General features: G+C 39.2%; 1 protein-coding gene across 1 annotated transcript in view; it reads left to right on the top strand.

The window, feature by feature from the left end:
- Positions 1-8,431: 8,431 nt before the first annotated feature.
- The window catches only part of FAM171B (family with sequence similarity 171 member B), a 65,817-nt gene continuing 47,311 nt past the window's right edge, over positions 8,432-26,937 (top strand). The window contains exon 1 of the mRNA XM_060015618.1: positions 8,432-8,755. Coding sequence (XP_059871601.1) covers positions 8,536-8,755 — 220 coding nt within the window. The 5' untranslated portion in view covers positions 8,432-8,535. The remainder of the gene's footprint in view (positions 8,756-26,937) is intronic.

Genomic DNA, 26,937 nt, shown 5'->3' with positions numbered 1-26,937 from the left:
CACAGATGGCAAAAAAACCCAAAAAACAAACAAAAAAACAGTGATCTGTGGGACAAATCTAGGTGCAAAAGGAGTCTTAGGAGAGAGAAAAATGGGACAGACAAAATATTCGAAGCCAAAAAGTTTCCAAATTTCATCAGAAAGAGCAACCTGCAATTCTGGAAGCTCAACAAACCCTAAACAGGACAATTGCAGATAACACCATCTATGCAGGTCATGGTCAGATTGTTAAAAAGCACACGTTGGAAGGAGTTACCTCACTCCCTTCGTACTGTTAACCATGCCCAGAGGGTTCATTACTTGTCTAAAGAAGTTACCGGCAGGATTGGGACTAAAGCTTGCATATTCAAACACCTAGTACGTTATGCATTCTGCTGTGCAACACTGCCTGAACTACTAGTCACAGTTTATAAAATAGATTTGTTACTATCTAGGGGATAGGTTGGGATGCCTGAATATCAATTGATGTACCACCAGTGCTTTTCCGATTACAGTTGACTCGAGCAACAGGATTTGAACTGCATGGTTCCACCTATACATGGATATTTTCAATAGTAAATACTGTTGTACTGCCTGATCCTTGGTTAGTTGAATCCCCAAATGTGGAACTTTGGATATGGAGGAACCACAGATACAGAGCACTGACTGTAAATTATACTTGATTTTCGCAGAGAGTCGTAGCCCCTTACCCCTGTGTTCAAGGGTCAACCGGAATATTTTTACTCATTTTCTAAACTGTCCTGAATTGCCTAGAGAGTTATATAGTTAGGTTCGCTTTTACACTCAGGTTCACTTTCCTTGTCAACCTCACTTCCTGAAGCATAGCAAATACATAAATTGGTGTTGTTTTAATAGAAGGAGGACTTAGATTTTGAACTTCACACAGTAACTTACCTTCATGTTATTAACCTAATTTTTTTTCAAAGTAATTCTCAAAGTTCTTCTACATCATTTCTCAGATATTAGAGTGTTGAAATGGAATCTTTAGGGATTACTTTTTAGTCAATCTTGTAGTCAGAATATTAATTACTTGCTACAAAGTTATTCACAAAAAAGCACTAAGTAATGTACAAATGTAGCAGTATTTAATTTGGAGAATTATGCTCTCCACTTGAGTAATAGAAGTGATTCTTGATTTTGGATAGGGTCATGGTAAGTTTACCATAGAAAGCAAGAAAGTTCTGGTGGCTTATAAATTTTCTCATCTTTCAACAGTGCAGTTAAAGTTCTTTTTTGAGATTGTAAGTGACATAAACCCCTTTAAAATTCAGAAATATCATCACCTGATTGGCAGACAAGTGAATGATTTTGAATTTTTCAGTACACCTTAGTGAGGAAATAAAAGGGAAGAGTTTATTAAAGAATAAGCAAATTTCCTACTTCTTAGTAATGCCAGTTTTGACCTTCTGACGAACCTTTACTACTAAACCAGAGCGAAGCACTTCACTATCATGTGGTACTAAATTACTAGCAAAAATTGAACCTGAAGTTTCTTTTCTCAATCACTACACAGGTAGGTATTCAGTGATTACCAAGTAATAGAGATGACAGAACAGAAACTAATTTTACCATATTCCCACTGAACAGTCCTAGCCTCTCAAGGGAACCCTAAAATAGCGGCAGTATAGGAGTGATTTAATAACAGAGCTGAGAATCTGGTTTACACACTGTACAGAAATAGTTCCCTCTTCTCACCTCTAATTCTCCAAATCCAGTTCTTAACTTTTTTTTTTTGGCGGTACGCGGGACTCTCACTGTTGTGGCCTCTCCCGTTGCGGAGCACAGGCTCCGGACACGCAGGCTCAGCGGCCATGGCTCACAGGCCCAGCCGTTCCGCAGCATGTGGGATCTTCCCGGACCGGGGCATGAACCCGCGTCCCCTGCATCGGCAGGCGGACTCTCAACCACTGCGCCACCAGGGAAGCCCCAGTTCTTAACTTTATCTACTCCATATCCTTTCCTAGATCCACGCAGACTTGGTCATTGCATGAGGCTGGTGACCTCATGCCTTGGATAGTGAATTAGTTTTAAATTATTGCAGTCTCTTTGCCATGATAGGTAACATATTCACGGAATCCGGCATTAGATCATGAACATCTTTTGGAGGGCATTATTATGTCTACCACGGTCCATGGTCTGGCCCTCAAAGATTCCCATCAATCTCACAAGCAAAATACATTCAACCCATTCCTAAAGTCCCCCAAAGTCAAACCACTGCAACATCAACTCAAAGTCCAAAACGACTTCTTAATCTCAGCAGCTCAAATGTCCCAAATCTCATCATCTAAATTATGGGCAAGGCTTGGGTATGATCCATCCAGGGGTACAATTTGTCTCTGTATGTGAACATGTGAAACTAAAGAAACAAGTTTTCTGGTCCCAACATATCACAGTAAGACAAGCATATGATAACAATTACAGACATTCTGGTTTAAAAAAGGGAAGAAATAGAAGGAAAATAAAAGAAGTCACTGGTCCCAAGCAATTCCAAAATCCAGCTGAGCAATCTATATTTGGTTTCAAAGTCTATGAATTTCTGTGGTTTCAAACTATGTGGTTCTCAAACTCTGTGGCTCATGGCTTCACCTTATGAGTCATCGTTTCTCCCCTCATGAAATGTAGCAAATGTTTACAGCTGAGTATTGTTATCATTTTCTTCCTACTGATAAGACTGTGTGGGTTCAGTATGCTTTTTCATTTTGTACACTATCCCTTTAGACTAAGCTGGCAGTGTTTCTGCTGATATAAAATTCACAGGAACCTTACGGATCGCCTGTGTATGTCAAGGATATTTCACTCCATTAGACTAGAGGCTACGCCACAGAGCTTTCCTAAATAATCTCATCTCTATTTTTGGCTTCTGTTGGGTTGTGTGAGGAGAATCTATGAGTTACACACTTAATCTCTTCAAAGAAAAATTTCTGAGATATTAGCAAATGTTTGTACAGTCTCTGTGTTCTTTCTAGAGCAAACTCTCTAAATATATAAATCTCTTAATTTTAGCATCTTCTGCAATCTGGATATGTTGAAAAGTTCCCAAATCATAAAGTCCTGGCTTCCTGGGTTCTCTTTTTTAAAGATTCATATCTATTTAATGAATTTAGATAGTTAAGGTCAAGACACACAAGAGTGGGGTCAGAGGGCTTGGCACATAGGCCCTCAACAGTCTTGTCCCTGAAACAATCCAAGCTTTTGAAAATCTAGATCTGGTCTTGAAGTAAACTCTGGCTTGAGCCTTTTAATCTAGTTTGAGCTGGCTCCATCACTTCCCTCTACACATTGGGCCATCCTAGCCGTAGTGCCTAATGAACTCTTCTACCGAGCCACCATATTTGGAGCAACCTTGTTGGGGGTGAGGGTGGAAAGTACCTGAAATGCCATGGATAAAATTGCACAGCAGGTAATCCATGCATGCTGACCCCAGAGAGTCTTAATGATTTACATGCCTGTACCTGAGAAGGACCTCTAAACCCAGAGTTTAGTGACTATTTGAACCATATGACCCACTTTGGTTAATAATCCCAAACTGTCCCTATCTCTATGGATAACCCTACCCGGATAAATGGTTCTTAGTCAAAGAAATACAAATTTGAACTTTGTGCAACCCTCTTTAACAGTTAGTCCTTTGGTTTTCAAACTCAAATTAAATGGCTCACTATCAAATGAAGGCAGCAGTGTTGGAGGAAGAGTCATAATTTAAGGAAACAGTCAGTTACTAAACCTTGCAAATCATATTTCCAAAAAGGTAAACGTTCTTACCCCTTACATAAATATATATCTAATATGTTTAATATGTTATTAAATCTAACTCACTCTGTTCCTCTAGGAACAATGGTTCAGTATTTGCTAATTGAGTGTTTGCAGTGACTATATAAAATATAACAAGAAAAATAAGAATTGATTACATATAAAATTTTATATACATTATAAAAATATACAAATGAAACAGAACAATACTACATAACATTAATAAAAGAAGTAATGGCTGACATTTACTGAACAGTTCCTATAGCAAGAAGCTCTAAGTATTTATATGTTATCTTATTTTGTTATCTCCTTTAGGCTCTGTTATTTCTCCCACTATACAGTTGAGAAAACTGAGCCCGAGAATCTTCTGTAAATCACATAGCTGTGAGGGGTGGATACCAGAGCTGTCTGACTCCGGGCTCTTCTCCATTAACTAACAGTTCTGCCGCTTTAAAATCGATTTGTTGATTTAATCAACCAAGTAATCAGACAACCACTGTTGGGCATTGTGGCAGGAGCTGGGGATACAGCTGTGAACGTGATGGCCCTGACCCTTGTGGAGCCTACACTGGTGAGGATACAGGCAAGAAAATATCCACTTTAAGTAACAGAGTCCTAAGGGGAAATACAAGGGTCATGAAAGTTCATAGCAAGGGCTCCTAATCAAAGCCAAGGGTGTCAGGGAAAGTACCCTAGAGGAAGTAATACCTAAGCTAAACTTGAGGCTCTGTGGGAGCCTGTCAGTTAGAGATGAGGGAGTAGAGTTCCAGGCGAGGAAATCAGTATGTGCAACCTAAATAAGTCTAGTTCAAGGGAATAAAAGAAATCCTTCCTTTCCCTTCCCTTCCCTCCCCCCACCAACCACCATCTCTGTGTTTATGTAGGAAATATTAAAAGGTGAGCCTGCATAGTCAGAGGATATATTGTGAAGGGCTTTGTAAATCTGTTGGGGATTTTGGACGTTATGCTAAGAGCAATGAGGAGGTACCAGTAGATCTTAAGCAGGGAAGAATTATTATATACGTATGGTATTACAATCTGCTTTCTGATGGCTCTTGCAGTATATTTATAAAAATGAAGACATTCTAACATTAATGATTACATTGTATTAAGCATGAACAGTATCATGAATTAGGAACCTGAAAATAACTTCCTAGATCAACCGGCATCTTCCATTCCTTTGTAAAACACACTGGCTGACATGTAAAGTACATGAAATTAGCAGGATACCCTTTCCTGAACATCTGCTTGGTTTTGCCCCCACCAGTTGGTCTGTGTCTGTGCCGAAAGTCAGTTATGTTTGTTTACACAGTTGTTTTTGGCAGTTCTATGTGTTATAAGGTATGGATGAAATATAAATTTAAACGAAGTATATTTTTCTATGAAAACTAAGTTTAATACTAAGTGGGTGAGAAAATGGTAAAATTGGGGAAAAATTGAAAATAGAAGGATTTGGCATTCGAATTGTTTGTCAAGAGTTTTTAAGAACTCCTTCCACTTAATCGAAAACTGCAATTAATAATAGGGATGCATTGTAATTGTGGTTTACTACTTCAAACCCTAGGATGTGGTTAGATTTAAAAAAAATTATTGGCCCTACGTCAAAAGATTGGTAAATGAATATATATTTGCCTATTTTAAGATAAAATAAGCAGCATAAAATATATTGATTTTTTTTGTCTCTTGACCTGCTTTTTTGACTCACCGACTACTAGTCCTGATTGCATCCAATAATATGGCTTTTGTATATTGCACAGAAATTAAGCATAAACTATATGAGTAATGGAGCAGTTAAAAACCATCTAAAACCCATCTTGATTAGCAAAGCTTATTTCTTTAAACAGTCTGTAGTATTGAAGGATTTCACGTCTACCCTCCACTGAGGGCTGTGAAATCAGCAACTTTGCCTCTGGAAGGTCAGCTTCTAATATATTAAAGATGACTTGGCCACCGTAAGGCAGGATGACAGAAATCGTGGCAGCATTCCTTTCCTTCTGATCTGCCAGTCAGGATTCTGGAGCCATTTCCATTTTCTCCTTTCTTCTCTCCAGGAGCAGAGGTAAATTGGAGGAAAATGCAACAAAAACAGCTTGATGAAACTAATGAAGACTCTCTGCATTCAGCCTCCCCCCCCCCCCCATAATTCCTGCTCACACAGGTGAGGCAAAGCCATGATGGAATAGTGGTGTTTTGTGTGAGGGACCTCACTTTGGCATCTCTCTTCAAAAAATTATGTAGCCTATATTATGTAGTTTATTTTCATCTAAAAATCACTAAAAAACAATGCAAGCTCATGGCGAAAGTTTCAAACAGTGCTGAAAGGTAAAGTCACTTCTTATTAGTGTAGCCTTGGGCAAGACAGTTGCCTCTCTGATCTTCAGTGTTTCCATTTGCTAAACAGAATAATGAGAGCTAATTTGTAGGACTGCTTTGAGGATACGAGATAATGTATGTAAAATGCCTATTATTATTATTAGTTATAGTTATAACTATATAACTATATAACTATAGTTATAACTATATAGTTATGGTTATATAGGCACTAGTTTCACATCCTTGACCAAAGAATAACTTTCCACTAGTGAGAAATTTGTTCTTTTCCAGCATGTTGGAAACATTGGGATGAACACACAAAAGAGTGGTGAGTGTGGAAAGGGACTGTCCAATCAGCCAAATCATCTGAATCAACTATGATGGTAAAGGATGTGATGTCACAGATCACATTTTACATATATTATGAGATGTCCCACAGACATTCCAAATACAAAGAGACTACAACTGAACAAGCCATGGCTTATCACTTATTCTGTAGTCAGTAGTACCAGCTAATCTTGATAATGTCATAAGCAGCCACCCAAGATCTCAATCTGGCAATTTAAGTGTCATACTACACATGCCCATCTTTCTCCTTTTCTCTTCCTCACCCAAACAATCAACCATTTTTGCTGATTCTAGCCCTACATACTGAATCTCCCACTCCTTTTTTCTCCTTTCTGGTCTCACAAGCCTTTGGTATCTCCTCACTGGCTTTTGCAGACACCACTAAACTGGCCTCCTCTCCGCCAATCTATCCCTCTTCCTCTTCCATACCGATAGCAAAGTGAAAACACAGACTGGTAGCAAGTCCCTTCCCTGATTAATTTCTTTCACTATTTCATAATCACTTGCAATGTAAATTTCAGTTTCCTTGTATAGCATCCAAGGTTATTACAGGAGTTAATGTATATAAAGTGCTTGAACAGTGCCTGGGCACAGTAAGTACTATAGAAGTGTTTGCCGTTATTTATTTTTTTTTAAATTTTATTTATTTTTGGCTGCGTTGGGTCTTCATTGCCGTGCACGGGCTTTCTCTAGTTGCAGAGAGTGGGGGCTACTCTTCGTTGCGGTGCGCGGGCTTCTCATTGGGTGGCTTCTCTTGTTGCGGAGCACTGGCTCCAGGTGTGCAGGCTTTAGTAGTTGTGGCCTGCTGGCTCAGTAGTTGTGGCACACGGGCTTATTTGCTCCGCGGCATATGGGATCTTCCTGGACCAGGGCCCGAGCCCGTGTCCCCTGCATTGGCAGGGAGATTCTTAACCACTGCGGCACCAGGAAAGTCCCTGCTATTATTTTTTTAATGACCTGATCTCCACTCTCCTTTTCGATCTAAAACACTGTCACTCTGTCACAATCATTGCTGACAATTTTCCAAGCACACTGTGCTGTTACACACCTCTAGGTGTGTGTGCACGGGCATACACACACACACACACACACACAGAGCTACACTTTTTAGATGACCTGGTTACACCCACCTATGTGTGGAACTCTTATTCTTCTTTAAACCCCACCTTTCCTAGTGTTTCATAGCCCCCATCCATATACCACATTGTTAATTTCTTCCAATTCAGTGCAATCTCTGCATGCTGTAGTGTTTCTCCAGTGGCAGGCACCACCCTGGATTATAATTTGTTTATATGTTCCTCTGTCCTAACAGGTAATGAGCTCCTAGAACGCAGGGATTGTATGTTGCTTATTCCAAGCACCTGACTAAATACTGGCACGTGGTAAGCACCTAGCAGGCATTTAGAAAAATATTTTTTGAGCAAATGAAAAGTATAGACTATAATTAGACAAAACGTAATTAAGAATATTTTACGATATAGAAAGAAATTCCAATTTGGGCAGAAAGAGGAATTTAATCAAAATCTGGAGAGCCGCAGTTTAATTTCTAGCTAACCAGTGATGGCTGTGATACCCCAAAGCCCACATGGTTAAGAGATCCTGGCTTTTTGATCCGCTGGTGCTGCGTTAAGTGTTGTGGGAGCGTAATCAATACACCACCTTCTCTTCTACTTTGCGGTCAGGTGGAGGGAATTTTATTCCACTTTCTGCAAAATTTCCCGGTGTCTCGGTAGGGGCTAGAGGATCTGAAGGTCTACCAGCCCCCAGAAAGGCTCTCCTTTTTCGTTTACCCTAGGAAGCCACCACCAGCACTGCGCCCCAGCGCCCCGCCGAGCGCGCGCGTCCGAAGCCCCTGAGCCCGGGGTGAGAGCGTAGACGCGGCGCCGGGCGTGAGGCTCGCCCCACCCCGCCCCGCGCGTCACGTGCGCGAGGATGCTAACTTCCCCCTCCTCCTCCTCCCCCGGCGTCTCCGCCGCCACAGCGTCCTCCTTCTGGTGAGGGTGTGCGAGGCAGACCGAGCGAGGGGACCGAGCGGGCGGGCGCTGCCAGAGCCCGCAGCCCTGGCGCCCGCCGCCGCCGCCCGGACCTCCGCCGCAATATGCCGCCGCGGCCCTCTGGCTCTCGGCCATGGCGAGGCTCAGCCGGCGCGTCCCTTGCACCCTGCTCCTCGGCCTGGCCGCGGTGCTGCTGAAGGCGAGGCTGGTCCCTGCGGCCGCCAGAGCTGAGCTCAGCCGCTCCGACCTCAGCCTCATCCAGCAGCAGCAGCAGCAGCAGCAACGGCAGCGGGAGGAAGCTGAGGAGGAGAGGCCAGAGGTGCCCGGGGCATCCTCTACCGTCACTGCTCCCGGTAGGTCCCGGCAGCCCGGCCCTGCCTTTCCTCCTCTGGTCTTGCTGGCCTCCTCGCCGCTTCCCTAGCCAGATGGTTTCCCATCGCCTGCATCTACACCCCCCCCACCCCCACCCCCCCAAACGCCTGCCTGCGTGACCCGGATTCGGGCTCTGCTTTGGTTTGGGGAATCTGCCCTTTGGGTGGTGAGCTTTCTGGGAAGCGCAGAGCACTGCAGTGGGGTGGGGAGGGGTCGGGAGGGATGGGAGTGAGTGCCTGGATTGATTTTTTTCTTCTCCCTCCCTTCCTGAATTTTTCCCTCCGCCCTGGGAATGATTGTACACACACACACACACACACACACACACACACACACACACTTCTCAAATCCTTTTAGCCTTCTGTTCTTTATCCTTTTCTCTCCTAGAGACTGAAAAATCTTGCAGTAGACACCCACACACCCCTTTTCACCATCTCACTCCGCCTATATATTTAAATTTAGCTCTGGAGAAAAGAAATCTTAATTTATTTTATTATTTATTTCTGTCTCTTCTTATCCCGGGAATGGTTGAAGGCAGTTTGCAAGAATGCCTTCAGTATAATAAGATGAAACAAACCAAAAAAGAAATAGGAGCTTGTGGCTAAAGGAAAGGGAAAAGGACAGGGGGCTGGATGAGGTGAAGTCTGTAGCGGATGTTAGTACAGCAAAGCCTGCCCCCAGAGAGGGGAATCTCCTTACTTGTTAGTAGAAGGTAATGAGGCAGATTCTCCACACTATTCAGCTGAGGGTGAGGAAAGCCCGTTTGGTATACGTGGCTGTAACAGTCCCTCAGTTCCTGCCTGGTTCCCCTCCATTAAAGCTACGCCGGTAAGCAAAAAGCTGGATTATCCATATTAATAGCTTCTCCCTACCCCCCAACCCCAGTCCCCTTCCCTACTGTAGAAGCTGCCTGCTCTTTGGAAAGAAAAAAAGCCATCAGTTTTTTTTGGCAAGTGGGCTTAGGTTTCTGCAAAACCAAAGTGAATTATAACATTTGTTTTCGCTTTAAAATCCTGCCTAGTAACGTTATACGAGATGCCGAAAATGAGATTTTAAAGAGTAGGGTTCGGTATCTTATTTTGTACTGTTTGCTCATCATCAAAGAGCAATACTCAGGTACACCAGCTGCGATTCCTGACACAGCCAGAATGATTTAATTTATCAGAGTGCTCTGAGCGTAGGATGAAATCACCAAAGTGTGCCGGAAAGCATGTGTTTCTGACACCCTCTCAAACCATTTAATAACACTTGAGCGTGGCTGAAACTCCTGAAAGATGTGCTGTGTGTGGTGGTTTTCCTACCTGGCTTTTTATAACTGAAAGTGCTAACCACAGGGTACGGGCGAGGCAGCGATTAGATATGCTGTTGGGTAAACTTAAGGAAATGAGAGATAGGAGAGTGATCGAGAGCCTGTCTTCATTATGGGAGGGATTTCATAAATGATGAAACAGAAGTCAGAGTGGTGATGGATTTTATGATTTGCAGTATATTTTTATTTCGATTTATCATCTTTCAGGAATATTAGTTAAATGGGTTTTGGCTACTACCATATAGATAGGTTGTGATGAAGGTTACGAATAACGGAAATAATATGAGAAACATCTGTATCCAGTGTACGTGTGAAAATATTTGTTTTCTGATATTTGTGATGTAATATTTTTGAAAAGGGTTATTTTGGGGGAAACTAGCAGTTTTTATCTTATTTACCTATTAATGGAGGTAAAGGAACCATTAGCCAACAGATCAAACTACAGCCTGAAAAGTAACATAAGATGACTCTTGCATTTCCCTCAAAAACTCTAACCCTCCAAGCCAGTGGCAAACAAGAGAGCAATTCAATTGACTGCTGTTTTAGTTTCAGGAGTATTTGGGTTGTATAATGAAACATAACCTATAAACAAATGAACTTAAAATGTTCCTCTGAGCACATTGTGATCTCTAGGTTGAACTGGTCTTCCTGCTTCAACCTTTGCTCCTCTGTCTGTTCTCCTCACACAGTTAGTGATCTTTTTTTTTTTTTTTTTTTTTTTTTTGCGCGGTACGCGGGCCTCTCACTGTTGTGGCCTCTCCCGTTGCCGAGCACAAGCTCCGGACGCACAGGCTCAGCAGCCATGGCTCACGGGCCCAGCGGCTTCGCGGCATGTGGGATCTTCCCGGACCGGGGCACGAACCCGTGTCCCCTGCATCGGCAGGCTGACTCTCAACCACTGCGCCACCAGGGAAGCCCTAGTGACTTTTTTTTTTTCCTAGTGATCTTTTTAAAAACATTAAATAGGATCATTTCTGCTCACAGCCCTCCAATAGCTTCCCATCTCCCTCACACTAGATGCCCAGACCCTGAAAATGGCCCACAAAGGCTGAGATCCTCTGCGGCCCTCTCACTCCCATCTCCCTCAGCTCTGACACTAATTCAGCGCTGGGGCCACACTGGCTCTTTGTTTCTTCAGTTTGCAAGTGGGCTGTGGTGTGGGGCCTTTGCACTTGTCATTTTCTCTGCCTGGAATTCTGGACCTTCGATTCTTCAGGTTTACTCCAGTCACGCTAACAGAAGCCTTTCCTGACAGCTGTATTAAATAGCCATCTGCATGCTCTTTCCTACTGATTCTCCTCCATGGCACTTACTATCCTCAGCCCTTCTTGTAAGCCTGTCTCCCCTTACTAGAATGTAAACTCTTTGAGGGCATGAACTTTGCTTTGTTCGTTATTACATTGAATTATTACATATATTTCTAGCACCTAGAAGAGCACTTGCTACTCGTAGGAACACATATTTTTGAATGAATGAATGAATGAACAAAAATGCTGGCATCCAGGATCTCCTTTACTTTATGAGTGTTTGTTATTTCACATCTTGTGAAATTCTTCATTGGAATTTAGCAGGGTCATATAAACATAAAGAAATGTTAGGTAGAAATATTTGTAAGTGGAGGTTATAAAGTATATATATTTTGGACTTTTAATTTTAGCTAATTTCAGTGTTTATCTTGTGTTCACTACAGAGAACTGCTAGATACAATACTTAAGTCCACTTTTTAGGTTCTGTCAAGAAGATTCTTTACCCAGGTGCACTTATAATCCTCTTATGGGTATTAACATACCTTTAAATAGCTCTAGGAGGGTATTAACATACCTTTAAATAGCTCTGACTGAGCTTTAATTCATTCTTTGCCTCTGTGTGGTGCTTCTGATTCTTTGGACATGTTTTGTGAAAAGCTATAGGACTTTTCTCAGGCAATATTTAGAAAACTAATAAGACTTGTTTAGTGACTGATACATGATTGAGCCTCATAAGTCCATAGTAGAGAAACTGACTGCTGACTCTGGTTACTCTGGATTTTATTATTTTGAAAATTTATGTCTCTTCATATTGCTGAGAAATAAGAAAGTGAGGTTAAAAGAAGTTGAATATGAGATTTTAAAAATTCAGGATGTAAAAAAAGTAAATTTTCATTTTCTCATTAACTTCTAAAACACCATCCTCAGAGAGTAATGAGAATAAAGACTAAGGTTGAGATCTGTTTTCTCCGGTGTCTGCAGCAGCTCTGATTTCTCCATCTGCACCAGTATTTGTTAGAAATAAATATTCGAGGGATGAGGGAAGAATTAATTTGGGGGTTGGTGGTAGCGGAGACAACCATATCATATTCAGTCTGATGGCCCATTAGATGGGAGGCATGCTGGGGATGGGGGCAAGGGGAGCTGGAGAAAATAACAAGCTCCATTTCAAATTCTCCATGCGAAGCACAGACACTGGGGATCTCCGTGGATTTTTATAAAAGTCTTCTGAATACAGAGAAAGCCTCTTGAGGGATATATTTTCACAGTATAAACATTTTTGATTGTACATTTTACTGATCTATGTTTTTAAACCTTTTACCTTGGAAAACGTCAAATATATAGAAAGTAAACAGGATAGTATTAAAAACAGCCCATACCCATTACCCAGCTTTAACAATGATCAAGTTCTGCTGTGACTATTTCACTCACACCTCCATCCATTTCCATTATGTGGGATTTTTGGGGGGAGCGGGGAGGTAAAATGTACATACATTAAAATGTACATACCTAAACTGTACTCCTTTTTTTTTTAACAATAAACTATAGTTTATTGGGTGGGGAAAGTGGTGTTTGATTTACAGAGTTGCCACATTATATATATATATATTTAAATATTAAAAAAATATATATATATATATATTTTTTTTTTTTTTTTTGCGGTACGTGGGCCTCTCACTGTTGTGGCCTCTCCCGTTGCCGTCCGATGCGCAGGCTCAGCGGCCATGGCTCACGGGCCCAGCCGCTCCGCGGCACGCGGGATCCTCCCGGACCGGGGCACGAACCCGTGTCCCCTGCATCGGCAGGCGGACTCTCAACCACTGCGCCACCAGGGAAGCCCAAAATATATATCTTTTAATTGATGTTAGAATTTTATTATCACTCTATGTTTGCCTTACAAAAATATTCAAAAGTAATTTTCAAGTGAGCTTATGATTATATACATTTTGTAAGTATTGGTTTAAAAATATCAAAAGTCATAAAATGAAAAAAAGCTGTAAAAGCTACTTAATGGATGTCCATACTTCAGATTCTGGTATTAACATAAACTGTATTCTCTTGACAAATGGATATACCTTTGTAACCATTACCATATCAAGATATAGAACATTTATATCACCTTAGAAAGTTCCCTCATGCCCCCAGGCAATCTTTGCTCCTGACCCATTGACAACTGTTCTGATTGTTTTCGTCACTGATTAATTTTGTGTTTTCTAGACCTTCATAAAATACAACCATAGAGCATGTACTTTTTTGTGTCTAGCTTCTTCAGCTCAGTCTAATTTCCATAGGTTTCATCCATGTTGTTGCATGGATGTTCAGTAGTTTATTCCTTTTTACTGCTGAGCAGTATTCCATTGTATCAATTACTGCAGTTTGGTTTATCACTTCTGATGGATATTTGGGTTATTTCCAGTTTTAGCTATTGTAAATGAAGCTGCTACATTCTTGTACTTTTAAAGATTTTTTTCATATTCTATGTAGCTGGGACCTACTTAACAAAATTTAAAAATACTGAAATTCAGTAGAGAGTATTACTGTATACTTTTTATTAAATTCAAATAACTTGATTTAAACTTTGATTTAAGCAAACCTGATTGAAAATCTCCTATCCATGAAAGCATTTGTTTAGTTTTTTTCCGTTCAAGGAATTTGAAAATCAATAGAGTGGTACTAGACATTGGCTGTTTTATCTAAAGTACTCATGCTTTGAAGGCCGTATTCCCAGATGGGGTAATTATGATTTCTTTCCAGGATTTTAATAACCAAAGGGAGCTATTTCTTGGTGTTGATTACAGGTGGAAAAACACATGCCATTGTGTTGAATTTCAGTCCAGTTTGTTTTAGTGGTGGTTTTTCAGTGTTCTTAATGTGCCTGAACAGAAACAACCAAATATTTTTCTGAAACAGAACTCTTCCCCCTAAGTATATAAATATTGAACTTAATTCTCTTTCAGCATTCTGACTAGGTACTAGCTGCAGTACTGTTGTCATTCATTGACCTGGCTTAGTGTAATGTGTCTTAATTTCCTTTCCTCCAAGTTGCCTTAGCTAGGAAATGGACATAATATTTTCCATCTGCTATTGATAAAAAGTATGCTTTGGAATAGTTACCTGGAAAATTCTAAAACTATGAAAGCTATGCATTGTAGTGAAATACATCATAGGCTTAAGAAAACAGCTTCTGTTTGCTTTGAAGATTCTGTTTGGAGATGTCTCTTTAATTGCCCTTTTGTGTAAGCACAATCCATCTGTCCAAGACATATCAGATTCTGTGCCTCTTAAATTTTTTTTTTTTTTTTTTTTGGTACGCGGGCCTCTCACTGTTGTGGCCTCTCCCGTTGCGGAGCACAGGCTCCGGACGCGCAGGCTCAGCGGCCATGGCTCACGGGCCCAGCCGCTCCGCGGCACGTGGGATCTTCCCGGACCAGGGCACGAACCCGTGTCCCCTGCATCGGCAGGCGGACTCTCAACCACTGCGCCACCAGGGAAGCCCTTAAATTTTTTTTTTATGACTGTCTATGTTATGAGGACTAGGCAGTATTCTTAACTACTTGTTGATAATGTCTCGGAGTATAATTAGGCCAGTTCACTTGGGCCTGAAATGAGGAATGGTTTCCGGGTGCCCTTTCATGTAGGGTAGAGAGTGTCAAGGAAATGGCAATTGCTTTCCATGTTAATAACGTGTCAAATCTGTGACCTAGTGAACCTAGACTGTAAAATGTCTCAGCAACGTCTTGGGCTTCTCTGAAGCCTTGAGTTGATAATACCTGTTAATTTCTCCATGTTCAGTTTCTGTGTCTTGCACAAAAAACAAGATTTAAAATTAATTTTATTTATATGTGACAGAGATTTCAATTGTTATTTAATGTGGTTTTTTTTCTCAAGTAGGTTTCTATATCATGACACGAGGGTCTAATTTAAAATTAAACATTTGCCAGTATTATCAGTTATTGTACTTAGTTTAGTTTTGTTCCTATTCCTAGAGAAACAGCACTTAGAAACTATATAGTTTTAGTTCACTTGTTAGCTCTGCTAAAATTTAGAACACATATATAGCTAAGCCATTAGCAGTTCATATCTGTGGACCTAAATACTAGTTGGGCTTTCAGTGACCACTTGATCAATTGGAAACTCGTAGAAATGTCCAGCCTCACCTGGGGCTCATGCTGTAAGGCCTTTGGCTTACCTCGGGGGTAAGTGCTCCAGGGATGTTGTAGAATTCCATATTCATTGTTCTTTCTAAAATAAAATAAGACCAGTGTCCATGGTTTTATTCACACCTACCTGTTCTGCCACTTTTTTGTAATAGGAATGTGACACAAACAGAAACAGCATGGGTAGATGGATAATTTGTTTTTTCTAATGGGTTAACTATAACCAGGAGTTGAATAGAAGCTGCGAAGGTCCTGGATTTTGTGACCCATTCCACCCTTGCCTGTTTCCCACCCCTGCCCCCAACTGCCAGTGTTTTTGAAAATGATAGAAATTAAGCTGTCAAAATATGGCTCTATATAGTTAAATGGATTATGTTTCTTCAAAACTTTAAACATGCTGCTAATGTTTTCATATTTGTATGAGTAGGATTTGTTTATAATGTCTGGGTGACTGAGACAGGATTACCAAAAGAATATCCATTTACTGTAAAAATGAAGTAGAGGGAGGCCACACTTTTTGCGTAAGGGGAAAAATGTCACCAAGGATAATGGGTATAGTACGACTTATTTAATTATTTTACTAAGTAAAATGAACCATGCATGGATCAATAAGTGTGTCATGAAGCACAGATTATGATTAATTCATGTTGTGTGCCTGAAGTTAAAAAAAAATCTATCTGGTCACTTACTTTTAAATGAATTGGTGTATTCCAAATATTTGCATTTAAAAACAAATTACTTCTCCTCATAAAATAAGTACATTCCAAAATATATTTTACAATATTTTTGTGCTGTTAGATTCTGGACTTTTAGCAGAAAAGCTATGATTTAATGATTCCCCAAATTCCAGTGTTTCTTTAAAGTAATCAGAATTTAAGTCTCATTCATAATCATATGCAAGAAAAGTATCTCTGTACTAATGTATGAAACAACTAATCTGATCTTCTAATGCTATTTATAACGAAATGATGTCTAATATCAATTAAAATATGCAGTAATTTAAAAAAACCAAAAGTTTTGACTTCATAGATTAAAATAAGACTTGGAATCATAGGCTCTTGGAATTGGGATGAGGTAGAAATGACCTTCTCCTAAGTGCTTTGCTCTGGCAGTGTTTTAAAAGTATATAACATAAGCTGGAACACATCCACGTCTTTTCTTTTTTTTTTAATCTGGTAATTTGTAAATTTTCTTTTTTTTAAAGACAGTTATTTTATTTTTTATTGAAGTGTCACTGATTTACAATGTTATATTAATTTCAGGTATACAACATAATGATTCACAATTCTTAAAGGTTATTATACACCATTTATAATAATTATTAAATATTGGCTATCTTCTCTGTGCTGTACAATATATCCTTGTAGCTTATTTATCTCATACATAGTAGTTTGTACCTCTTAATCCCCTACCCCGTCTTCCCTCCATCCCTGTAAACACTAGTTTGTTCTCTATATCTGAAGTACTATTTGTTTTATTTTTATTTAAAAATTTTTATTGAAGTATAGTTGCTTTACAATGTTGTGTTAGTTTCTCGTGTACAGCAAAGTGATTCATTTATACATACACATATTGAATATATATATTTTTTTCAGATTTTTTTCCATTATAGTTTCTTAACAAGATATTGAATATAGTTCCAGTGCTATGCAGTAGGTCCTTGTTGTTTATGTGCTACTCCTAAATTTCTATGTTATTCCCAAATTTCTAATTTATCCCTCCCCCCGCCTTTCCCCTTTTGTAACCATGTTTGTTTTCTATGTCAGTGAGTCTATTTCTGTTCTGTAAATAAGTTCATTGTATCATTTTTTTAGATTCCACATATAAGTGATATGTGATATTTGTCTCTCTGACTTACTTCAATTAGTATGATAATCTCTAGATGCCACATTCACATCTTAAAAGAAATTGTGGTACCACCTGGCAGTTACAGATTCTGATAAAACTGTTACTTAAGGATAATTTGATGATTTGCTTCATAGCAAATATAACTAAGGTAAGTGAGCTTTTTAATAGTTTTTCCCTACCAATGGATTCAATTTTGTGAATCAGAATAGTCAAAAGAATGTGCCTTTTTAAATTGCTTCTGTGCCATAGTATTTCTAATAGGAAAGAAGTCTTGTGAATCCATAAAGTTTGGTAAATATAGGGTGTCAAGATGTAAAAGGTGAAGATTTTGGAGGCTCATAAGCAAAGAAGAGAGAGGTAATATAATTCGCTGTGACAAGTTTGAGGGGAGGTCAAGTAAGTTCATAGGGAGAGAAAGTACTCACAAATGGTGAATCTTCTTCTCCCCTGTTTGTGTAAGGGACTCACTGTCCCTTATACCCTATATGGCAGAGGTTCTAGGGAACCAGTGGAAGGGTGTAGAGGGTTTATGAGCACCCTGAAATTAATTATACAATCTCAGTTATCTAGTGTTGAGATCATCTGTAAGAGTTTCAAAGGAATCCTTGACCACCCCCAAAAGGTTAAGAAAACCTGCCATGGTTGATTAGACCTTTGTAAGTGGACTCAATAAGAAAAGAACAAAGGTAACGTTCAGACTCAAATAACATTTTTGTGTTTTCTTAACATGTGAGGTTTCTGTTATTGTGTACATGTGATGGGTAGAATTAGTAAGCGTGACAGCAACATAACCCGTCCTGCCAGAAGGCCTTAACCCTTGAAGAAACTGATTGTGTGGGATGCACGTACCTTGGTCGATTCTTTCAACCTTTGGCTTTTCTTTCAACCTTTGGCTTTTCCATTCTGTTTGTATAATGTCTACCAAAATGCAATAATTATCTTTTGATAAACCATATGACTCTGAATTGTTTTATATCCAGGTTTCATTATATAATAACCTAGTGGGATATCTTATACCTGAAAAAACCCTCTGTTCAGAATTTTTTGGCAGTCAACCCAGAAACTCTCTGCATCTTGGCTCCTGGCTCTTGCACTGAAGGATAGGGTCACTAAGACCAAGTTAATAATCTTAATAAGGGCTCTGATTACTTTGTGATTCATCCAGTCCCTCAGGCCTGATTATAAACTTCAATGCATTTTAGCAGATGAGGGCCTGCCCTGGTTGTTATTAGCCTTCAGAGAAGGCATTTATAAAAACCTAAGCCATTTCCCACCTGCTGAAGCAAGTATTAATCTTTGGGTTTTTAACAGTTTGGGGGTCAAAATAGTAATTTCAGGCTACTGTGATTTACGTCTGTGATTGAACTTGCTCTTTTCATCACCAGTGCTCTTCTCGACTTTCAGAATTAATATCATCTCTAAACTCATTGAAACTCATGTTTTCCTTATTTACTTTTTTTGATTCACACCTCTCCTGGTTTCACTAATAACTGACTACATTGGAAAAGCTAGATGCTAGGAAGAGTGAATAGCAGAGCGATTCCTTGTTTTGAGGAATGGATTTATATTGCAAAATTTTTCTTTCATTTGAAAGTCCAAATGGAAAAATTTGTATTTCAACACATTCTGATGTTCCAAAGATAAATAATAGCATGTGCTGAGACTTGGAAAGCTACAGCTTCAGAGAATGGCACGGGGGCACAGACAGGGAGGTCAAAAAAGACATAAGCTTCCCCTGACAAATCCATCTTACTGTGGCCTTTGTGTTTCCTGTATGTAAGGACTGGCTCACAGACTGGAACTGTATGCAGGGACTGTATATGGGGCCCTTCATGGATCCAGCAGCTTAGAGATAGATCTGACAAAGGAAGATGAAAATATGGTGACCCAATTTACTCCCCTTTCTTCCCTATCAATATCCTTTGTCAGTAATACAGTCTCAAGTCTGTAACTGTTAAATAATTTGCTATGCAATAATTACATTATATTGTAAAATTATACTTAAGTATTATAGGCATAAAATATTTGATAGTGTAATATGTACGTAATTAAAATACCTTTATATTCTAAAAGTAGAAAAAAATTTTTTCCATTTAATTTAACAGTCTCTCTTCTCATTCTCCTCTCTCACAAGGTGATCTCATCCCCTCTAGTTGCTTTAAATACCACCTATATGCTAAGACTTCCCAGAGTGCACTCCTGAATATACCCACCAATTATTTTGACATCTTTATGTGGATAGATCACAGGTATTTCAGTTTAAGCATGTCTAAGTCTGGACTCTTCATTTCTCACCAGACCTTCCAGGATAAAAAAAAGTCCCCTTCTTATTTTTTTAAACTAGGGTCATCATGCTGTACATTACCTTCCAGAACTTATAACTGGCAGTTTTCAGCTTTCGACCACCTTCACCATTCATTCTTCCTTTTGTTACTAAAAACCCCACTGTTATTAAAGTGCCCCTCTGGCCAATAAGGAGAGTTGAGGGTGCTGTCCTTGCCGCTTCCTCTACCTTCCTCTCCTAGTCCCTCACCAAACCCACCAAGTCTATCTCCTAAATATTCCTCATCTGTTAACGTCTCTTCATCTTCACTGCCCCTGCTCTAGCCCAGGTCACTCTTAACACTCTAGTTCAGGTTAGCATATTAACTGGCCTCCTTGTTCCATTCTTGGTGCTCTAAAAATCCATACTCCAGTTATGGGAATCCTCCCCCAAGACCCTACAAATAGTGTTTATTTTTAAGAACAAGTTTTATCAGGCTTCCCATGATATTGAGAATCAGTGACCTATAAGGGCCTGCATGCTTTCCCACCCCAGTCTCAGCTCCAGTTCTCTGTGCCTTGAGTGTGACAGGTTTTGTACCTCAGGGCCTTTGTACAGGTTGTTCCTCTGTATCTCTGCTTGCAGTACTTCCCTGATCCATCCAACACACACACACACACACACACACACATACACATACACATACACATACACATACACACACACATGCACACTCACTCTCTCTCTCTGTCCTGGCTAAATTCATTTAAACTTCAGGTATTAGCTTAAGTGCCACTTCGTTTAAACAGATTTTCTTTAGCTTTCCAGTCTGAGCTAGGTTCCTCTGTTAATGTGCTCTTGTAAGCACTTCCTAATCACTCATGGTCTGTAGTTGATCTGTAGCTAGGCATCTATTCCATAATTCCATATTTGTCTTCACCTCTAGATTGGAAGCAAGATGAAGCCAGGTGCAATAACTGTTTTGGTTGGGACTGTATTCCTGTATAAATAGTTGTTGAGTGAATAAATGAATGACTGAATATAGTTAGATATTTGTGCAGTTGATTATCTTCTTTCATCCCCAAGCTTGAGTGGGCTTCTCTAGAGAGTATATGTATGAAAAGAATATTATATAGGGAAAAGACTGTAAGACATGCAGAATGAGTGGCCAAAGTATGCAGGTTTTATATCAAGAGCAATTCCATGATTTGAAAAAAATATACTGAAAGAGGAACTGGTATTTATTTGGAGTTAACACATCATATGTTGGTTTATATGTGGGGCTAGAGATAACAAAGATTCATACAGTAAATGATTTCATTTTTTTCTTCTTTTTTTTTTTTTTTCAAATCTCACTAATTGCAGAGAACACTTGGTGGAGACAGAGAGAGACCACAAATCATAACAGAGTGTGATAAGTGCTTTATTCGAGGAGTATATAGGGGACAGTGGGAACACAGGCTTGAGGGGAAATAATTTGGCCTGTTTCCTGGAAGAATGCACATTTAAAGTGTGTCCCAAAGTGATATAGAAAAGCAAAAGGAAATTATTTATTATTTTTGATTTAGATCTATTTTTTCCATTTCTTTTGTGATTAACAGTATAATAATTCTGTTCCTTTTATCTTTAGTATTCTCTAGAATTCTTTTTTCTTTAATTTCTCTTTATTTCATACTTTTACCGCTCATCATTCCATGCTGTTAGAAAAAAATAACATAGTTCTTCCACCGTTTCCTCATTTCTTGAAGACACCAGATGTGCCCTCTCCTTTCTAAACAAAGGAATTGAATTCAGGATTCAAAGATAAGCCCCATTTCTATCAATTTAGGTCTGCTGTGAATTAGCAGTGACTGTGTCTTGCCTTTACATTGATATATAGCAGAAATAACTCTCCCCTGCCTTTAACAGTGGGGTATCACCACCTTGACCAAATTGTGCTGTTTTCTTAACATCTCAGTTCTCCACATGAACACAGCACAGAAAGCTGTGTCTTGACGTCTCCTGTAGCCTCTCTCTCCCATCTGGGCCAGCCTGTTGGCCATTTCCCCACCCTATCATGGGAACAACTTGGTTTCTCTTCTTTCCTCCTCAGTGACCCCAAATTTTATTTCCACACCCCACCACAAGGCAGTGAGTGATTTAAGATTTATTTTGTTAATGATTGTGTTTGCACCATCCGAATTGAGACTTTAAAAAAATGTAATTGCACATAGCAGTCGCCTGGTTTTCTGCTAAATCAGAAAGTATATGAAAAATAATAGATAGGAATTTTATATATTCATGAACTTTTTCTCCATTAAGGTTAATCTAGAGGTGTACTCATAGCAAGAGGCCATTTAGCTGAAATTACCAATGCATGAGAAAAGTTCTCACATTTACTTGAAGCTATATACATTGAGGTATTTTTGTGGATACAGTCGAAGTTTGCTCTTACCACTTTAAAGCACCCTATCATGCAGTTTTTGCATTTTTAAAAAATCCCTGAAATTCTGTAAATCTTCCAGGCTAGGGGAACTGAGACACTGAAACAGGTGGCTTAACAGGGGGAGCATATGGGCTGACTCTGGCTGTTTTCCCCCAGGCTCTAGCCCAGTGTGTCTGCCTCTCGTTCTTAGGGTGCTTGTGTGGTACGTTGTCTTTGGATTTTCACAGACTATAGGAGGAGATTATACCACATAGTCAGCATATGAACTATATTTACATGGAAGAGGCAATATATTAACATATTTAATGAAAGACATTGTCTTAACCCGACAAATCTGTTCCCTGCTTTAGACCTTATCTATTTCTATCCCTTCCCTAATCATTTGACTTGGGGAACCAGAGATCATCATTGATTCTGTCTTCTCTCTCTCCCACACTCACCTGTCACTCACTGGTTCTTTTAAGTATTCATCACAGTCTTTAGTATCCATTCCTTCTGTTTCATTTTCACAGCCTCCTTCTCAGTCCAGCCCATTGCTGCCCCGCCCCCCATCTGTTTGGACTTATACAGTAATCTCTTAGGTCTCTCTATTTTTTACTACTTCTAATTCAAACCATACCCTTTCTACATTATCTTCCTGAAACACTACTTTCATTTTTTATGCTTTCATTATATTGTCATTTAAAATTTGAAGTCTTCTGTCAGGCTTCTACTTCCCTCCAAATTTTTATAATGAATACTTTGAAATACTTTGAAATACTGTATACTGAAAAATTCAATTAGTGTAATGGGTATCCATATATCCTCCAAGATGCAACAATTGTTAACATTTGTCATTTTTGCTTTATCTCTATTATTATCTGTCTTTATACACACACACACACACACACACACACACACACACACACACACACACACACACACACACACACACACACACAGTATTGCAGAACCAATTGAAACTTAAATTTATACATCCTGACTTCTCATCCCTAAAAGCTTTAGCATGCTTCTCTTAAGATCTGGGGAACATTCAGTGGGCAAGTAACACTTTTTTTGAAATGGTAAAACAATTATTAAAAACTTTTAATTGAACTGTATAACATCAATGAAGAAAAGGTATAGAGCTTCAAGTAAAGAATGAATGAGTAAATGAATCTTATAGATTGTATATGGAATTTTTAAGAAGGTTTCACTTTGGCTTGTTATATTTGTGCAAATAACACATTACACATCCACCAGGTTGTGATAAGACTGAGTTTTGTATAAAGGTAGCAATTTAGCTACATTATGCTACAAAATGGGAGGTTCTGCCAGGCTTTCAAGTTACTTTGTTTTTTGGTCATTTCCCACCAATCTAGGATCAATTCCCATTAATCAAATTTTTACTTGTAACGTTTATGGTGGACGTATATAGAACTGTCTGTCTGGTACCTATCTTCCCCTTTCTTCTGCTTATGCTGCCCTTATCCATCCACATTTGATGTTGGAAATGGTAAGATGTAAAACCTGAGAGTTGTCTTCAGCCATGCTGCCCACCATGTGGAGAAAGCCTATGAATGGAAATGATGAAGCCAGTATTCAGAGATGGAGTTCCTGGTCCCAGTCATTCTCCAGATCGGCTGGATAGTTGCCATCCCTGTGGTTTTCTTGTACAACCCTTTCTAGTATCCATCAGTTGATAAATTTCCATTTTGCTTCAGGAAACTCTGGTTGGATTTCTATAACTTTAGTCGAAAAAGTTGTAACTAGCTTAATAGCTTAATATGTTATTTCCCAAGCTAAGTCCTAGCTCCAAGGAAATTTTAAATCCTTTGACTCTTTTCCCTCCCCATTGGCACTGCCCTACCTCTTTTTTATCTCTAACTCCACCAGAAACCAACTTAGCTCTCCTTTTTTTTTTTTTTTTTTGGCGGTGCGTGGGCCTCTCACTGTTGTGGCCTCTCCTGTTGTGGAGTACAGGCCTGGGATGCACAGGCTCAGCGGCCATGGCTCACGGGCCCAGCCGCTGCATGGCATGTGGGCTGGACCGGGGCACGAACCCGTGTCCCCTGCATTGGCAGGCGGACTCTCAACCACTGCGCCACCAGGGAAGCCCAGCTCTACTTTTCTCATGAAGCTTTTTCAGTCCACAATTATTTTCTCTTGCTACATCAGTCAGTCTCTATTTGGTGATTCAGTACTTGATAATATGGTGTTCCTTTAGAGCATAGATATTTTCCTTCATTCGTTTTTACATTCCAGAATACCTAACACTCAGTAAGTGCTCAATAAAAGCATGGCATGTTGATTCATAACATGCTATGATAGTATATATTAAGAGAACTATCTAAGAACCAAGGATCTTTTGTTATTCATATTATTCATTTACTCCTCATGCCTATCACGGTGCTAGACACAGGGTAGGTGCTTTAAAATTCATGTTAATGAAAAAATATTTGTTCTTAGATTTATGAGTTTGGGGTAAATGCTGATGATATTCAAATGAATTTGAGGATGATGATTTGAATAATACTTTATGATGCTTTAAGATTGTGAACTGTCAGTCAACCATGTACAGTTCTTAAACCCAGAGTACTTTGTCAGAGCCATTTTCTTTCCCTTTTCTATATTTTTGTTTCCTTTTACTTCTACCTTTATTTTTTATCTCTCATTAGCACTTAGTTTTGTCACTTTCTGGTCCATGATGAAAAAACATCATGCCTCTCACTCCCGCTTCCCATTTTTTCTCACTTACATTTCCCCCTCACTTCACAGTACTAATTTAGATGTCCTTAGGTTTCCATAAAGGGATCTTATTTTCTCCGAATATTGCCCTCAGGCCTCTGACTCACAGAAGCAAATTTCTAAATCTACATTGCAAACAAGTACATTTAATTAATCTAGTCCTCAATAATTATCAAATAAAAGTTCTGTGTCACAAAAAGCATAATAAATGAGGGTAGTCGTTAAAGATTATTTTTTGGCACTTTAAAAAACTGGGCGACTAGCTGAACTGCGGTTCATGATTGTAATTTTGGAGAGGAAAGGCCTTGGTGAGTTTGAGCTGTGGAAGAAGGCCTGTGTGGCTGCCCTGGGGAGAGTGAGATGAGAGGGTGGGGGGATGGGGTGGTTAAGGGATGCAGGTATGGTTGGTTGTGGCAGCACATTGACTTCCGTGCACTCCTACTTGCTTCTGTGGTTGATGTCTTTACCAGAAGAGGAATCCTTCTAGGGTGCGTGGTTTGGTGGCTAGACCATGGCCTTTGGAGTTTGAGCAACTGGAGTTCAAAATCTGCTCTGCCTCTTCTTAGGTATGCTCTTGGGCAAACTAATTAAACTTTCTCTGAGACAGAGATAATGATACTTACCTTGCAGCGTTGTTAAGTATTAGAGTTGATGTATGTGAAATACCTAGAACTTAACAGATACCTATCAATTACTGCTAGTATTAGAGATGATTTTTAGTAAATTAAATATTTCAGAAATATAAATATTCTGTCTTGATTTATATTCTATGGTGGTAAGGATTGAATAAGTAGACAGAAAAGGTAACGTGTCAGTTTTACCACTTTCTAGTAAATGAGGCTGGATTTCTTTTCATTGCTTTATTGCGTTTCCTATAAATTGACTCTAAAGAGAATATGTTTATATAGTAAGAAGTATTAAAACATATCGTGGAATAAAATTTCTGTTTTTCTTTTAAAGCAACCTAGAAACAACATTGTCTTTGGAACGTTACCTCAAGCAAGCAAGCAAAATATATTTGAAAGCCAAAAATCAGAGGGAGGGTATTCATCTGTGAGCTTCATGTTTTCACTACTATATTGATTCCTTTTGTTTTGCTGAGAAGACAAATTGGCCCTTAAGAAAGGCTGAATTCAAACAGTAGTTTTTATTATTCTTTCTTCTGTCTAGAAAATCTTAACATGAGCTGGAATATTCTCAGCATACAAATAAGCCAACGGATACTGGCTGTGGTCCTTTGGAAAACTTTGTATGGAAAAGGTAGTGTTTCTTCTTTATGGAACAAACAGGAATGTTTTGCAGCTCACCTCCTTTCTCTTTTTGCTAGCCTTGGCATTGTGCTGGGGCGTCAGATCTGTCCATTAAAATGGTGTGTCTTGAAACATTCTCTTTAGAAAAGAATTCTGCAAAGCAGATGAAATCTTAATTTAGTTTTGAATACGTGTCTCAGAGGAGTAGTAAATTATGTTTCTTTGTAGTATTGCGGTTACTGCCCCACAGCAGAGAAGGGCATTGACATCCTAGTGGAGCCAGCTGATTGATTAACGTTATTGATTAGATCTGGAAGATTGTGTGGAAGATTGTGTTCTGTAAAATTCAAGGCTGATTGAATTCTCGATTGGTATGGCAGTTGCATCTAACCAGTTTAAAATTTTCTAATGTTAACAACATTCACAAGTCAAACAACATTTTAAGGAGTCTTCATTAAAAGATGGGATGAAAGAATGAAATAGAATTATTATAAACTACACATTAAGAGAAAAGGATTCTGAAATTATTTGCCATTCTTCTCTCTATAAGTAGGAAGCAGGAGACAGTCATGAATTGTAAAGGCCAAATAGGATTCATCAGGAGTTTACTGAAAATTCCTAGTCATGATGATACAGTTATGTTCAAATTTAAGTAGTAAACCAGATGAAGGTTTACAAAGTTCGTAGGACAAAAATAAATCAGAGCAAGTAGTTTAGGAATTATTTTTAGTCCACTTTGAACGTACATGGAAACAAAGGATTCAGCTATGTCAGACTGATTTTTTTTTTTTTTTTTTCTCTGTACTTTCAGAGCCTGGCAAGTGGCAGGAAGGCATTATCAACCCTGGACTTGTGTTGGGTTCACAGTAATAGCTTCCTGAATGGTTGGATCAGTGGATAAATGTATGCTTCCTGATGGGTTAGGTGGAATTGATTG

This window comes from Delphinus delphis, chromosome 7 (genome assembly GCF_949987515.2).
Source record: "Delphinus delphis chromosome 7, mDelDel1.2, whole genome shotgun sequence".
NCBI classification, from domain to species: Eukaryota; Metazoa; Chordata; class Mammalia; order Artiodactyla; family Delphinidae; genus Delphinus; species Delphinus delphis.
This window is presented reverse-complemented; position numbering and strand designations above follow the sequence as displayed.